Source organism: Grammomys surdaster, unplaced genomic scaffold (assembly GCF_004785775.1).
Source record: "Grammomys surdaster isolate TR1022 unplaced genomic scaffold, NIH_TR_1.0 135, whole genome shotgun sequence".
Lineage (NCBI taxonomy): Eukaryota > Metazoa > Chordata > Mammalia > Rodentia > Muridae > Grammomys > Grammomys surdaster.
Window position 1 is genome coordinate 128,098 of NW_021604593.1, and position 15,776 is coordinate 143,873.

Consider the following 15,776-nt stretch of genomic DNA (forward strand, 5'->3'; position numbering starts at 1 on the left):
ATTTGACAAGTTTCCAGAACCCAAAAAGGAACCGTGAGATCCTGATTCTTTACCTGGTGTTGCACTGGATACTGTTGGCCACTGCTGATCAGGCCCTCCTGGACCAGCCCGTAGAATGCCAGCCTCCTCCAGGTGCACAGAGCTGAGTAAACATACAGACCCAGATAACAGTTAGACCATAAACGCTTTTCCAAGTCTCTTCCCACCCTCAGAAGCTGCCTCCATTATGAAGGGAGGGCTGCAGCTAACACTCCTTACCCGTGCTTGAATTGCAATCATTACTGCTGAACAGTCACCTTGTAAAACTGCAAAACCGTTGCTAACTTACTGCCTGCTATGCCACCGTGATAATCACATGTTCTGTCTTTATGGCAGTTTTGGTTTTCATTAATGCCTTGTGGTGCCCACTAAATCTAACAAAAGACCCACAAGAGGACAAATGCCATCTTAACGTCTCAATGCTCATGAGGGAAGCTTGTTCCCTGAACTCTCAACCCTCTCTCAGGTTAAACATACTGATATTGTTGATAGTATTATTAGTTTGGTTACCTGGGCGTGGCGGGTGCACATGCACGGCTGAGAATTGAACCTTAGGTCTCATATATGCTTACCAAGGTCTCTATCGTTGAGTTACATCCCCAAACCTTCCTAGTTTATTTCAAGGACAGCGTGTCACTAAGTTGCCCAAACTGGCTTTGAAGTTGCTATTTTTCTCTATCTGCCTCCTAAGTAGTAGGGGTTAGAGGCATGAGCAACAAAACCCAGCACAACTATTTAGTTAGTTTTTTCTTTTTAAAGAGAACTTTATTTGATATACTACAAAAAAAACAGTTTAATGGGCAGACAGTGACAAAAGTATTGCCCGCCCTAGCTCTAATTAAGTCTTAGCCTTACTTTGGTTTTATTTTTTCTGTATTGCTTTATGCATAGATGACCTATCCAACATATCCTAAGACAAAAGAAACCAAATCACAGCAATTCATAGATCCAAAAGAAACTAATTCAACATAAAACACTGCTGGACATGACCTGAGAGACTCATAGAGGCTAGCAGAGAGAAAACAAATCATACAAGGTCAGGAAGAGTGCTGTGTCAGTTTACGTATGTCTACAGCTAGCGCACATCAGAGCTTAAAATATATCCAGATAGGTAAAGAAGGAAAACAGGATCCAACTCAGTAGCTGGGACAATTCTTCGAAGTTGGTGGGCACTTTTAAATTAGACATTTACTTATCATCAAATGAAATTACTAAGACCTCAGTGACTGACTGAAGGGATTACAGGAGACAATGGCTCAGAAGTGGAACTGTTACAGGAAAGGGAATCTATGCATCCAGCTGTCCCTTGTTTGTTCACTCCAGACACAGTGAGTAGAAATCCACGGGCTAAATTGTGACTCAATACCCTTACTCTTCATTTCCAGCCCAGAATTTTCTTTCTTTCTATTTTTTTTAACATTCATAGCATTTGAGAATTCATGGATCTACCAGAAAAGTATAATGACATAAAGATGTACCTTCCTTGCAACCAGATCAGCTCAAAGTAGATTTCAAAAGTAAGATGAGTATGGCATGACACCCAGGGCTAGACAGGCCAAGTGCACTATGGGGAGGGGCCCTAACTGAAACCCAAACAGGAGCAAATTGGGACAAGAAAGTGATAATTCCTTCGGTATTTTATTTTAAACATAGTTCCTCAGAAGCTGCACCTCATAGCTTTGGTTTCTTTCAAGCAAAACACAAATTCTAACTGATGCTGTAAGATGAGCTTGATTTATCTAATGCACAGCTCTGCAGCCATCCCTGATTTATCTAATGCACAGCTGCACAACCATCCCAAATAGACAATTCCTCTCTAATACATACAAGCAATTCCGCCGATGCCTAGTATAGCAGCCTCTGTATAGGGGTTTAGGTTAAAATCATGACTCTGGTTCCAGCATGACATTTCACCAAGCCAGTTATCAACCTTTAGCCCTTCCCTGATTACTTCTGATTCAGAAATAGCACCCATATAATAATCTCTGTTCATTTGTACGCTTGAGAAGGCATTAATTTATTTTAATCTAATGCATGTTTAATGAGCTAAAATTACATTTTCATTAATTCTACACATACTATTCTATAAGCTTTTTCTTTAGACATTGACCTAGGTTTGATGAAGACTCAATTAATAATTTCCCAGATATTCTGAGGGTCATAAAGTCTAGAGTTCATTTCTTCTTCAAAGTTAAATCCTTTTGCTAATATAATCATTAGTTTCTTGAGTCTCCCTATCTGGTTTCCAAAGACAGTCACAAATAATGAATCTTTCATTTGGCCCCATGGCATGGACACATCAGCTCTGGGAATCAGTTACTGTCAAAGAGACAAAGTAGAAAAGACCAAACTACATTAAGTCTGAGTTTTGAGTAATGCTATTACTCTAGGTTGATCTAAAGCAAGCTAGATTTCGTCTCCAGATATTCAATAATGTCCTGAACATGGCTCATCTCTAAAGGGCTCATGCTATTGGTACGAATAAGAGAGCAAAATGATGGAGAAGATAGAAGATTCTAGAAGAGGCAAATATATAAACAAGAATAGCTACCAGTTAATGTGTCTAACAGTGTATAATAGTCAGTGTGAGATAGAAGAAGAAATAAGAAACAGTATGTGTATATACATTTATAATCTGTTCAAACCTGAAAGTGCTTGGCTTGTATTAATTATAATTTTTAAGAGAGAGAAAAAAATCTGTGGGTGAGAGTGATGGAGAACTGGAAATTATCACAGAGAATTTAAAATATTTTTAAGCTGATACAAAAGTTTTTAAACTGACACATTCTTGCAGGAATTTTGATGAAACTACAGAAACCAGCCTCTGGTTCCACACGGCATTCTCCTTTCCCAGCACTCAATAAGCACTTGGCACTGATTACTTCCAATGTTTCAAGAAATAATCATGAAGAGCAAAATAATTGCATTCCCAGGCAGAGTTTTTAAAGCTTCTCAATTTAAACAGCTGCTTCTGGGCTGTGGAGATACAGTTTATCTAACAGAGCCCACTTCAAGTTTCTCCCAAGTGAAGGAGGAGCGAAGGAGAAGAAAGGACATACCTGTGCATGCCTGCTCTTAGCGAGGCAGAGTAACGCCAGTCAGGGTTGGGCTGTCGTGGCTGCAAAAATCACAAAGGGAGTTTGTTGTTAAAAATGACAAATCAATGCTCACCCAAGGCAGTATTACTTGATTAGTTAGTCCTTAAATATTTTTCATGCATACAATCCAAAAATACCAAATGGGACATTTCATATGAAACCCATGACACATATCAGTTTAGGAAATCCATACTTAGGGGTGCTGTGAGGGTCAGGCTTAGCTGTGCCCTGCCTGCCAGGTATAAGTCTATGTTCTTAAAATATTAGAGGACTTTGTCTCATGACAGGAAAAATCCATTGGTTTACCCTCAAATGTCCCATCAGAGGCAGACCCTCAGTCCTGTAGTCTAGTTACAGCAATACAGGACCACACAAATTCTGCAGACCTGTCTGGACTGCAGAGGACTGCAATCTACTGCTGGCTTTGTAGACTGCAGCGTGTTTGACCTGAGAAGGATGTGCCCAGTCATAACACTAGCAACTGATAACAGCCTTTTCAACTGATGGAGGAAGGATAGCAGAGAGAAGAAAACAAACCACTGCAGTTTGACCTTGTCTTGCTTCCCAAACTTCTCATAAATCTGGCTCCCTGCTCCTTCCTCATGATTTATCTGTTGACTCACTAGGCTCTGGCTGCTTAGCAGGAAGTCGATGAAATCCATGAGGACCCCAACTCTTTCTGCACCAGCTGTGTCCTAGAAAGAAAATGTGTGTGCCCTCTGCCCACAAACTGTCATTTCAAAGTAGAATTGATAAAGAAGAAAATATGGCACCTGAAAGACTGTGAAGGGAGCTATATTTTGGCCATAGGTGCTCAGAATCACTGGAGACTAAATCAGGCATGGATATTAAGTTAGAAATGGAAGAGGGTTATAATTTTTGCTTTCTTCCAGGTTATAATGATCATAGTTAGCAACATGAAGCTGTAGCAGTGCCATTCAATGAGTTCAAAGTTCAAACTATTCTTACCCCCATCGCTCATATAGTCCATGCAAGTAATGTAAAGTATTTTCATAGATATACTTCATAATGCCCACTGAAGTGATGGGATCAGCATTCCCTACCCCCATACAAGCTGTCACCTTATTCTTCTATATTCTGCTGGCAAGCTATGCATATGAAACTGGCTTCACCCTTGATTTTCAAATCTATAACATGCTATGGTTGTATCATGTAAAGTTGCATAAATTGCCAACAGACTAAGTGAAATGGGCTTCCATTTTCTACAAGTATTGTTAGAGGCAACAAAAGATAAAATGTTCACAAATAATTTTATGAATCTGAAAACATGAGTAAAATACTTCTTACTAGGTTCTCAACATTACTATCTTCTACAGTCCTACCTTGTCCACTGAGAAAAATCTTTCTAGAAAGACTCTAACATCTGCTGAGTAACTGTTGCTCATCTTGCTATGATTGGGTAACACTCATGATGAAAATCACTGCAACTTGATCTTTTGGATGAAATCACCAACCTCAGTTTGCTGAAAGGCACAATTCTATCAGGTCTGAACAGGAAACTCACTTTATTACACAATCTAACTTCCTCAACAAGACATTTAATTTGTCATGTTGCTATTTTTAATAACAGTCCACCTGCAACAACTTACTTCTCAGATTTATTTGCTACAATGATAGTTATGAGATTTCTTATGGCAATAAGATCAGACGAGGAAAAGAAATGAAGAACACAACTAGTATATCTTAATTCATCATCCAACACTACACAGTGAAATAAGCATTTTTATCCAAATACTTTCCAGACCAGGTGATATATATGTTCTGTGAAACTGACTGTATCTGTTTTACTCATAAAACATAGATATCTTCAAATAATTAATAGACACAAGACTATATCCTTAGAATATAGAAGAGTCTGATATTGAATACGTTTTTTGAGTATTTTTAGGTAAATGAACTGTCACACAAGTTGTGATGATTATACTTAAATTATAAAAATGAGTGACCGCTAAAGACATTAAATTTGCCCAATTGGTAAATTCAAGTAGTAGTTACATATAGTTACTTCTACATTCCTAGAATCTTAAATGAATATTAAATTGAAACACCAAAATATATGTGGGGTGTATACAAAATTTGATTCAGTTTGGAGAAAGTTCAGGCTGAAAGACTGACTACTGACGTATCGCTACAAGACAGGAGGGCCTTGGACTGACTATGATTGTTTACCTCTAAGATATTTGAAAATTACACCTCAGAATTAAAATAATTTTTTCTCTTTCTCCGTTTTATCTGTTTGTTCATCTGAAAGGTTATCGTGTTGAACCCAGGATGGCTCAAATTCACCATGCCATGGTTGGCCATGAACTCTTGATTTGCCTGACTTCACCAGCCAACTGCTGCAATTACAGACTCACAACACCACACCTTGAGTGTGCTGAATTTCCATTGGGGAAGTATTCCAGTTTAGTCTTCTAATACAATAAGAGTCACAGAACTCTAGATGCAGAAAAAGTCAATTAGGTAATCCATATGGATGATGTAATATTATTGAAGAACAAGAACTAACGAGTTACTGCTAAAATTATACAAAGATTTAATCTATCCTGTTAGGAAATTATTTGTGATTTATTCCATAGGATACTTAAGCTACAGAAGGATGAATCACTTCTAAGATGGTTTAAAGTAAAACAGTTTAAAAATATCCTATGTTATTCATAAACTCACATGAACACTCAGTGAAATAAACTGCTGCCTTCTCACCATGCAAATTGCTGTTAACTTTGTCAATAAATTGCTCTTTAAAACCTGAAACTACATGGAAGATCTCCTTTTTCTTTCAAGTAAGACTTAATTCAGATTGCATCTACAGCCAGTTTTTCATTGTGCTATCTAATGGACATTGGTCTAAATTTCAGTAAGCAGAATGCTAAGACAACTCTGAGATTCCCACACCAAATGTACCTGCCCTGTATAGTCTCAAGACTCAAACTGTGGTGGACTTATTCCCATAATCATGTTTACATGGCTTAACTGTCTTTTAAAAAGGGGAGAGAGATTATTTGGGAACAATTTAACCACAAGAGCCTTTATATTCAAGTCCAGAAGTCACAGACAGAGGTCAGAGAGATGTGAAGCATGAGAGAGACTCTGTGTGTCAGGAGGTTCTCTCTAGACAGCCCTGAGAACAAGTCACATGATAGGACCTTAGAGAAACCACTCTGAGCTGAGTAGTGCTTCTCTTTGGCCCCAGAAAAAAGAGATAAGTGGGCACAGGATTCTGTCCCCAAGGAAGTGAACTCTGCCAACAATCTGAATGAACTTCTAAGTAGATTCTTCCCCAGGCCTCCAAAGGAGTTCCTAGTCAATGTGTTGAATTTTTTAGCTTTATGAAAACTGAAGTGGAAAACTCAACCACATACTGCAGGGCTGTGAGACACTAAGTGGGTGAGGTTCTAACCACTAATTCATGGTAATTTGTTACAATAGAAAAAGAGATGCATTAAAGAAAAACCAAAATAGAACACTGAAAACAATCACAACTATATTATATACTTTCCATAAATCAAACTTGGAGGAGGATAAACTTGAGGATTCTGAGTCGAATAGTTCCTTCCAAGTATAACGTGTAAACTCTAAGCTACAGAATGGGAAAAGAAAATAAGCATGACTTTAAAATATACATTATAGGTTCTAATACAAAAGAAAGTGCTAGGTCTGCTTATTCTGGATGCACAGCCTGCTGGTAAAGCAGTTAATTCCTTACACACAGTTGCATCTCCATGGAGCCAGCAAGGCCAGAAAGAAACTGACATTTCTCTCCACCTTTGCAATGTCAGATATTTCTTTGCATGTGCCAAGTTCAAATTCTTGAAAGAGCATATATAATTTTTACATTAGCAAATTTAAAACATTGCTAAAGAATTATCTTGATCTATGAATTTTTAAATCATGACTACTGGTTTAAATATTGGTCAAGATAGTATTATACTAATCAGGTAAATTATGTGCATAGAAACTCTGATCCAAGTGGGGTTCTGTAAAAGTCACATTTAAGAACGCCTGCTTTAGAAACATTGCTAAAGAGTTCTCTTGACCTCTGAATTTTTAACTCACTGCTACTTGTTAAATAATGGTCAAAATATTATTATGTTAATCAGAAAAATTAAGGTCATATTATAATATGCATAGAAACTCTAATACAAGTCAGAGTTTTGAAGAAAACATTTTACTATCAGACCAAGTGGGACCCTGTAAAAGTCACATGACCAGCCCAACTTGGGATTCATCTCAAAGGGAGGCTCCAAGGCCTGACACTAATACTGATGCTATGATGTGCTTACAGACAGGAGCCTACCATGGCTGTCCTCCAAGAGGCCTACCAAGCTGAAAGAGTCAGATGCAGACACTTACACCCAACCAATGGATAGAAGTTGAGGCCCCCTGTGGTTGAATGAGGGAAAGGCTGGAAGAAGTTGAGGAGGAGGGCAACCTTATAGGAAGACCAGCAGTCTCAACTAACACAGGCCCCTGAGATCTCTCAGACACTGAGCCACCAACCAGGCAGCGTACACTAGCTGGTCTGAGGTCCCCCCATACATATACAGCAGAGGACTGCCTGGTCTGGCCTCAGTGAGATAAGATGTGCCTAACCCTAGAGAAACTTGAGGCCCCAGGGAGTGGGGAGGTCTAGTGTGTGTGTGGGGGGGGCATCCTCTTGGAGATAGGAGGAGGAGAAATGGGATGGGTAACTGTGGAAGGGTGGGCCTGGAGGAGGGTAATGACTGGACTGTAAAAAAAAATTGAAGTAATAAAAAAAACCCTATAATAATAGATTGTGTGTGACATGAAATCAGAATGGGAGCTACTTGAGAGGAAGGAGATCAGAGGGTGGGAGGGGGAGCAAAAAAGAAAGCAAGAAAACGCCAAAATGCAATGAATCACTTTGTTAACAGGAAGGAGGAAAAGGAAGAGGAAGAAGAGAAAGAAGAGGAAGAAGAGGAGGAGGAAGAGGATGTTTCATCAAATTCCCTTTGCATCTTGGTGATGGCAATTTTTCCTCAAATACTTGGAAACTGACATCATTCTGACCTCTCACTGAAAGCAAAATTCATATCCAACCAGGGCAAGAATCCAGAAATGAATTTGCTATTCTGTCAGGCAGACAGAGTGCCAATAGACAATGTATAATATGCCAAGCTGTGTCCCTGCAGAGTGTTCTGAGTAAGACCAGGTGCCCATGTGATATCTCACTGTTGGGTCAGAGGAAAGGGTAGGTCAACGGCAATCAAGCCACAAGAAACACATTTCTCCATCAGTCAGAATATGTCTAAAAAGAGAACGGAGACATTATTCCTTTGGCTCAACTTTCTCTATGGGGAAAAAAAACGAGGAAGGAAGTCATTTGAAGAAAATGTACTATCAGACCAAGAACAAATAAACTTTCTTTTTCTCCAGACCACCCTATAACCAATGAAAATGGCAACATTAAACAGCCCCACCCACTGAAAACTGGTGATCAAAAATGAAATACTGGAATAGAAATTCATAGTTAAAATTTCTTGGCCTTGAAGCTGGAGAGATGGCTCAGTGGTTTAGAGCATTTGCTGTTCTTGCAAAAGATCAAGTTCAGCTCCCACCACCCTCATGGTAGCTCATGATTGCTATCAATTCTAGTTTCTGAGGATCCAATGCCTTCTTCTGCCCTTTGTAGTCTCAGAAACACATATGGTGAAAATAAACTTGTGTAGGTATACATAGGTAAAAATAATAAGTATAAAGTAAAATCTCTTGGTCTTGTGTAGTTTGGTATCACATGCCTATAATCACTCGAGACAAAAGGTGCAAGGCTCAGGAGCTCAAGGTCATTCGCAACTACATATTGAGTTAAGAGACCATCCTAGACCATATGTGACCCTATCTCAAGAAGAAAGAGGAGGGGGAGGAGGAGGAGGAGGGGGGAGGAGGAGAAGAGAAGCTTTGTCTATTCTGATTATTTTACAGTTTTAAAAACACAAAGCCCACCATCACATTACTGTACATAGAGTGCAAATTGTTCTAGGACAGAGCTACCAGATAGCAAAGTCAGCCCTAGAAGAGACTTATTCTGAAAGATTACATTAACTCTTTCAGATCCCCATGTCTGGATTTAAGCTCAGTATGTCCATACAGTGGGTAGAAATAACCGAGGGTATGATGTCTGTAAATTGCTTCGTTATACGTAAAACAGAAGCCAAGCTTAAATGTCTCTGCTACTGCTTTATGACTTCACATGCTGTGCCACTGAGTACTCGAAATGACTATTAGCAATCAATCTTAGGACTTGGTCTCTTTTCATGGAGGCTCTGAACGAGGTGCCAACTACTTTCACTTCAGGTTTTCAGAAGGCTCCAAAGAGAAATTCTGTCCTGTTGCCAAAAAACCGTCATAGCACAACTCATGAAATTAAAACAAAACAAAAAACACCAACAACACTGTAAAATCTACCTAAAGATCAAAATCTGCTCCTAAATGTAGGTGTTTAATAAGCAACAGGAGAAATCTCGGCGAAATGACAAAGCTAAGAGTTCTGAGTAAGCACTGCCAATAGTAAAGCAGTAAATAAATAAATAGCTGGCAGCAGCATTTTGACCGAATATGCCATGCCAATGTGTGTGTGTGTGTAATTGGGATTTCTGTTGAACAAAACATAGGCTTTAGAGTCAAACTGATGAGGCTTAAAATACAACTAGCAGTGTAGCAGTGTGTTACATTATATAACCTCTCTGATAATGCTTGTTCCATGTAAAACTTACAAGCAATAAAATCACATATACACATTTTTGCAAAGTAGAGTACTTTTTATAGAACAGAGTTGTCAATGGGTACAAATGCCTTCACTTTCCATTTCCAGTCTCCATTTAACTTTAGTGTTGCCACATGGCATTAGTTCAATTCCAGCACCCTGCAGTAGCTAGGGAAGGAAAGAGAAAGCCCAACCTGGCAAAGTCAGCTTGACCTAGCAACGACGGTTTCAAGACAGACTGACTTCTGTCACCATTTTGCCATGCTATACAATGGGTCTCACCTTTTCTCCATAGCTGTAATAAACACAGGAGCTATAGACCTTGGGACAGCTCACTACATTTTGAGAGATGTCTATCAGACACCATTTGCGTTTACTAACTTCATGCACTCTCCTGGCAAAATCCCAGAACAGCCATCGCTTTCTAAAATATCTTTATTCCTAGATTAAAGGTTTGTGTACCTCGGTAACTATTAACACACAGGTCAGTGTAAGACAGAAATAGTTCATGTATCAAAATGCCCCAAGCTGTGAGTCATGAGAGAAAGGGCAAGCATGCCATTTTCCTAAGCTTCCAGCACACTGCTGGTGGCAAAGCTGAACCTTGTCTGCCTTGCTCTCAGTGCCTTGTCACCCACCACCTGCAGCCTGCCCCAGTCCCCTATCACCTGAACTTGTTAGGCAAACGTCTATACCATCCTTATTTAAAGGCAAATCTTTTTTACAGGCTCCCAAAAGCTACCATGTAGCAATTCTGAAAATGCATTGACATCCCACTCCCCACCCAACTCCATTTTCTTTTTCCCTCTCTTCCTTAGTCTGCAGTCTGCCTCCTGTGGCAACTCTGCATTGACCACTTTCAGGGTCTTCTGATAAGTGAATAATATTCATAGGAAAGTGAAAATACAATCTTCTGACAATCGAGAATGAGGATTCCGTGGTTACATATTACCCTCCTCAAGATTTCCATGAACTTTAAATGTGAAAATATAGACATTAGTAAACCATACCAATATGCTAATGAAAAGTCAAAACTATAGGAAAAACAAATAGTGTTATTTTGTGCTGACTCTCAAAGTTCTGGCTACAGAGTTGTTGTTTGAAAAGAAAATTTACCCATATTTATAGTGCAGGGTTTTGCTTTGAAATACAAATTTAAAGAACCACCAGGCAGACTCCTACTATTTCAGGCATGCCCTGAGACTTTCCTATCCTTACCTGCACATGAATGTACTTTTTGACAATTTTTATGCATTCTTCATTATAAGGACCAATCTGGCCTGCAACTACTTAAAACCCCAAACTGGTACACATACTAAGCACAATGTACAGTAAAAACCATCCACTTCCTAAGCTTTTTTTATATCTTTGGATGCCTAATTTCAGATCCAGAAAATGAACATATGCTTCCAGAGTATTTTCATTTAACTTAAAGACATGAAAAGGCTTGAAAATTATGCTTTACATTTTATCAGAAGCACAGAAATGGTTAACACGGACTCAGGAGATTATTGACATTTCAAGTGAATGCTGAGGCCTCATCTTAAGATGAATTCTGAGTGTGAGGAGGACATAGGCTGGAGTTCTTGTCCCACACTCCCCTTATTCAGCTTGTCCTGATCTCCACCATCCCCACATATTCCTATCGTAGTCCTTAATGAGCTCCCTCGGCCAACAAGGCAAATGTGTACTCATTTACTCTAGCCTACTACCATTCATTCCTTCTCACAAGAGTGACCACATGATCCAGCCTTAGCTTCTCACTTCCAGGGTGGATTTCCAGAGGAGCCTATCACATTAGTCCTGTGTGATTAACTGAATAAATTTTAGGGACAAGGTCGCACACTACATAGCCCCAATGGCTTGGAACTCATATGTAGACCAGGCTGGCCCCAAACTCACAGAGATTTACCTTCCAATCATTTTCACTGTGGATCTCCAAGATATAAACAGCAACATTATACAGAGATACCACATATCTCTGGAAGTCTCAGAGCTTATATACTTAAATTTTAAAGCCCAAAGCAATTACTCTATAGATGACATAGCAGAAATTATTTCTCTTTGAACCTCACATTACCTCCCAGTAATATAACACTTATTCCCAGACCTGTTCTATTTCTACAGAGCTGTGCTTCAACAAAAAATACCCAAGACTAATCCTCACTTCTCAAACACTGTTATGGCTAATTCTTCCCATGCCACTAGAAAATGGTAAGTAAAGAATCCTCTAGGGCTTATTTTCTAGAGAGCAAACAGCAAGTTATAATATCAGAGTTACCATTGATACTCAATTTACCAGATAAACCTTTGGATGCTAATAAATTAGGAATATCAACCACATGCAATTGGAGGAAGGGACATGTGAAAAAAGCATGGCTTTCTGGAAGACACTTTGATCACCATCTCACCTCATTTTGAGAGACAGCATCATTTTTTAGGATTATCAGGTTCCCAGCACTGTGCCTACTTTGGCCCGTGAGTTGCCTGTTGTCAGTCACTGAGGCTTGGGCTCCCCCAGGCCCTGGCCCTGTCTGGGCCCCTGTGTTGTAAAACATGAAAGTATCACTCCCTGAGCCTGCTGTCAGGCAGGCCTTGTAGCAGTAGGTCTTGGTGAGGGAGCCATTGCCTCTAACCTCAATGAAGTGAGGCTGTACTTTGAGGCCATGTGGTATCCTGGCATCGATGTTGTTATTGGCCTGTTTGTACAGCTCTGCAGGGCACCGCTCCCTCACTCCACAGAAGCCTGTGCAGCATGCCGTGCCATAAGCAGTGTAGCGGTAGCACTTGATGATGCTCAGAACAATGATTGTCAAGAGAAATATAAAAGACACTGTGCTTAATGCTATTATCAGATAAAGTGTGATCTCAGAGTATGTCCGAGGACTCTTTATATGTCTCTGAGTGTCAGGGAGCATTTTAGAAACCCTGTCCACCACAGCTACTGTAATGGCCACAGTCGATGATAGAGGTGGCTCACCATTGTCACGGACCACCACAGTCAGGTTGAAAGTGGTACCACTTTCATCTCCTATCTTCCTGGTAATCCTAATTTCTCCTGTGTGAAGTTCTACTTTAAAGAGGTCCGAGTCAGAAGTTGGGACTAAATGGTAAAAGAGCCAAGCATTCTGCCCAGAGTCTGAATCCATGGCTATGACTTTGGTGACCAGGTAGCCAGCAGGGGCAGTCCGTGGCACCATCTCAATGGCTGCTGATGTGTTAGTTGAGGTAGGGTATAGAATATGAGGGGCATGGTCATTCACGTCCACCACATACACGTTGGCGGTCACAGTGCTGCTTAGTGGTGGCCTCCCTTTATCCTGAGCCTCCACAGTCACAAAAAACTCTCGAAATTTCTCATAGTCAAAGGAGTTGACAGCATAAAGGCTGCCGCTGGCACTGTTAATGGAGACATAGGAGGTGACTGGCAGCCCTTGAATCTCCCTGTCTAGGAGAGAGTAGGTCACCTCTGCATTCTCCTTTTGATCTGGGTCTGTGGCTTGAACAGTGCAAAGCAACACACCTGGCAAATTGTTTTCCTGGATGTAGATGGAATAGGAGTCCTTCAGGAAGCTTGGTGGATTGTCATTTATGTCAGAGATCTCAATCTGCAGTGTCCTTTGAGACGAGAGTGGTGGTACACCCCCATCAGTGGCTGTCACTGTGATGTTGTAGGCAGCTACCCGCTCCCGATCCAGTGGACCACTCACCACCAGGGTATAGGAGTTTCCAAAGCCATTTAGCCGGAAGGGCAGTGAAGCCTCCAGACCCAGGCTTACTTTCCGGTTGGAGCCTGAATCTTGGTCATTCACACTGAGAAGGGCCACAACAGTGTTGAGGGCAACATCCTCAGGCACTGGGCTGTATAAGTCTGTGAGCACCACCTCTGGAGCATTGTCATTCACATCTATAATGTCCACCAACACCTTGCAGTGACCCGCCATGGGTACTGGTCCCCGGTCAGTAGCTTGCACATAGATCTGGTAGGAGGAAGACTCTTCGTAATCTAGAGTCCCACTTACTCTCACTTCCCCTGTAGTGGCGTCGATGCTAAAGAGCTGTCTCTCCCGGTCTGATGTGTAGCTGCTCAAAGAGTACCTGAGTTCACCATTAGAACCCTCATCCGGGTCCGAGGCATTCAACTTCACTACCAACGTGCCTGGAGGAGCGTCCTCCCTCAGCTGGACGCGGTAAGTGGATTGGTCAAAGGCAGGAGAATTGTCATTCGTGTCCAGGACACGAACAGAGATCTGAGCCGTGCCTGAGCGAGCTGGGATGCCCCCATCCACCGCAGTAAGGACCAAATGGTGCAAGGCAGTCTGCTCGCGATCTAGGCCCTTCCGCAGCACAAGCTCCAGGACCTTACTGTTCTCCTGCAAGGGTTTAAGGTCCAGCTCAAAGTGCTCGCTGGGGCTGAGCTCGTAGGTCTGCACTGAGTTGGAGCCGACGTCAGGGTCCTGTGCGCTCTCTATGTGAAACCGCGCTCCAGGTGCCACGGATTCGCTTACCTGAAGCTGATAATCCGGCCGCGGGAAGCGCGGAGAGTTGTCATTGATGTCCAGTATCTCCACCTCGATCGCGCTCACTGCCACGGGGTTGTGAGCCAGCACTTCCAAGCTGAGCAGGCAGCGAGGCCGCTGCTCGCACAGCGCCTCGCGATCTATACGCTCGTTGACGAAGAGTGCTCCGCTGGTCAAGTCCAGTTCCAGGTAGCGCGGGCTGGGTGCACCCAGGTGGTTGATGCGCAGACAGCCGGGTCCCAAGCGCCGCAGTTCCAGCCCCAAGGCTCTGGCCACGTTGCCCACGAGCGCGCCCGGGCTCTGCTCCTCCGGCACAGAGTATCGTAGCTGGGAGGCCGCGGGGCCTGGCAGCAGCACCAGCAGCAGCCAGAACGACAGAAACAGCAACCAGGGCAAGGGCCGCAGGGGTCGCGGATGCTCGGTCGCCCCAGGTCTGGCGCCCGCCTGCTCCATAGCCGCCGGCCCTGGCAGAGGCAGCCGGGGCAGGGCGGGAGGCAGCGGCTTGGCGAGCCTGCTCCACGCCGGGCCCGGGCCCCGCCTCCGCCCTCGCCGCTCTTCGCCTCTCACGCACTACAAATGCCCGAGAGGGCTCCCCTCCCAGGCGTTCTCAAGGGCTCCGGGCCCTGGCGCCCCCGGTGACTCCCCATATCCCAGCTCCTCCACTCGCCTCCAGGCGGTCCGCGGGGTCTCGATTTTCTGCGACTGCCAGCCGCCGCCGCCGCCGATGATGCTCTAAGGAGAGGGAGGGAGAAGCGGAGGGGGAGGGGGCGCTCCGCAAGTCCAGCTCGTATTCCGCACCCAAGCGGCGGCGGACTGCGACCGTGCACCGCCCTGCCACTCCATCTACTCCAGCCTCATCTTCTTCATCCCCGATCGCCTGAATCCCAGCAGACAGCGGGACCGCGGCCACTCCCTTTCTCCCAGCCCCCACCGTCCTGTTCACCCAGTCTCCACGCTCCCAAACAGGCTTAACGCGTCTCGTAAGACTAGCCTGAGAAAAGCAGCTGAGTCCCTAGAACTCCAACTATAAGCTCCCCAAGTCAAGATTTCAAAGCGCCATCCAGGAAAATAAACTGTAGGGGGACCTGGGCGGTGCCGTAACAGGCAGGGAAAGTAAACGCTGGGGAGGGTTTAGGGGCTTTAGAAATATGGACCGTTTGTTAAACTGACCCTACACCTTCCCAACGTTTCTTAGTAGAACAGAAAGCCTTTAATTCCCAGGTCAAAGTGCAAAGTGACTAATGCCCTCTCCGGGGAGCAAGCCTATAGTAAGTATCCTGAGATCCATCACTCAGTCCCGCTCCCAGCCACGTGCCTTAACTTTCAGTGTGTATTTTGGCAATTAACCAGTATTTCAGTGTTTAAAATTCTCTA

At 42.8% G+C, this 15,776-nt stretch overlaps 1 protein-coding gene across 12 annotated transcripts in view; it reads right to left on the reverse strand.

Annotated features, from left to right (window-relative positions):
* LOC114617219 (protocadherin alpha-4) overlaps positions 1-15,776 on the reverse strand; it is a 238,010-nt gene that overhangs the window by 26,745 nt on the left and 195,489 nt on the right. For 11 of the 12 annotated variants that reach the window (XM_028762762.1, XM_028762759.1, XM_028762754.1 and 8 more), the window contains 2 exons: positions 3,099-3,157; positions 54-142 (listed from right to left, as the gene is read on the reverse strand). In XM_028762762.1, coding sequence (XP_028618595.1) covers positions 54-142; positions 3,099-3,157 — 148 coding nt within the window. Of the gene's footprint in view, positions 1-53; positions 143-3,098; positions 3,158-12,293; positions 15,149-15,776 lie in introns of those variants that run through there. The other variant, XM_028762750.1, reaches the window with a different exon arrangement.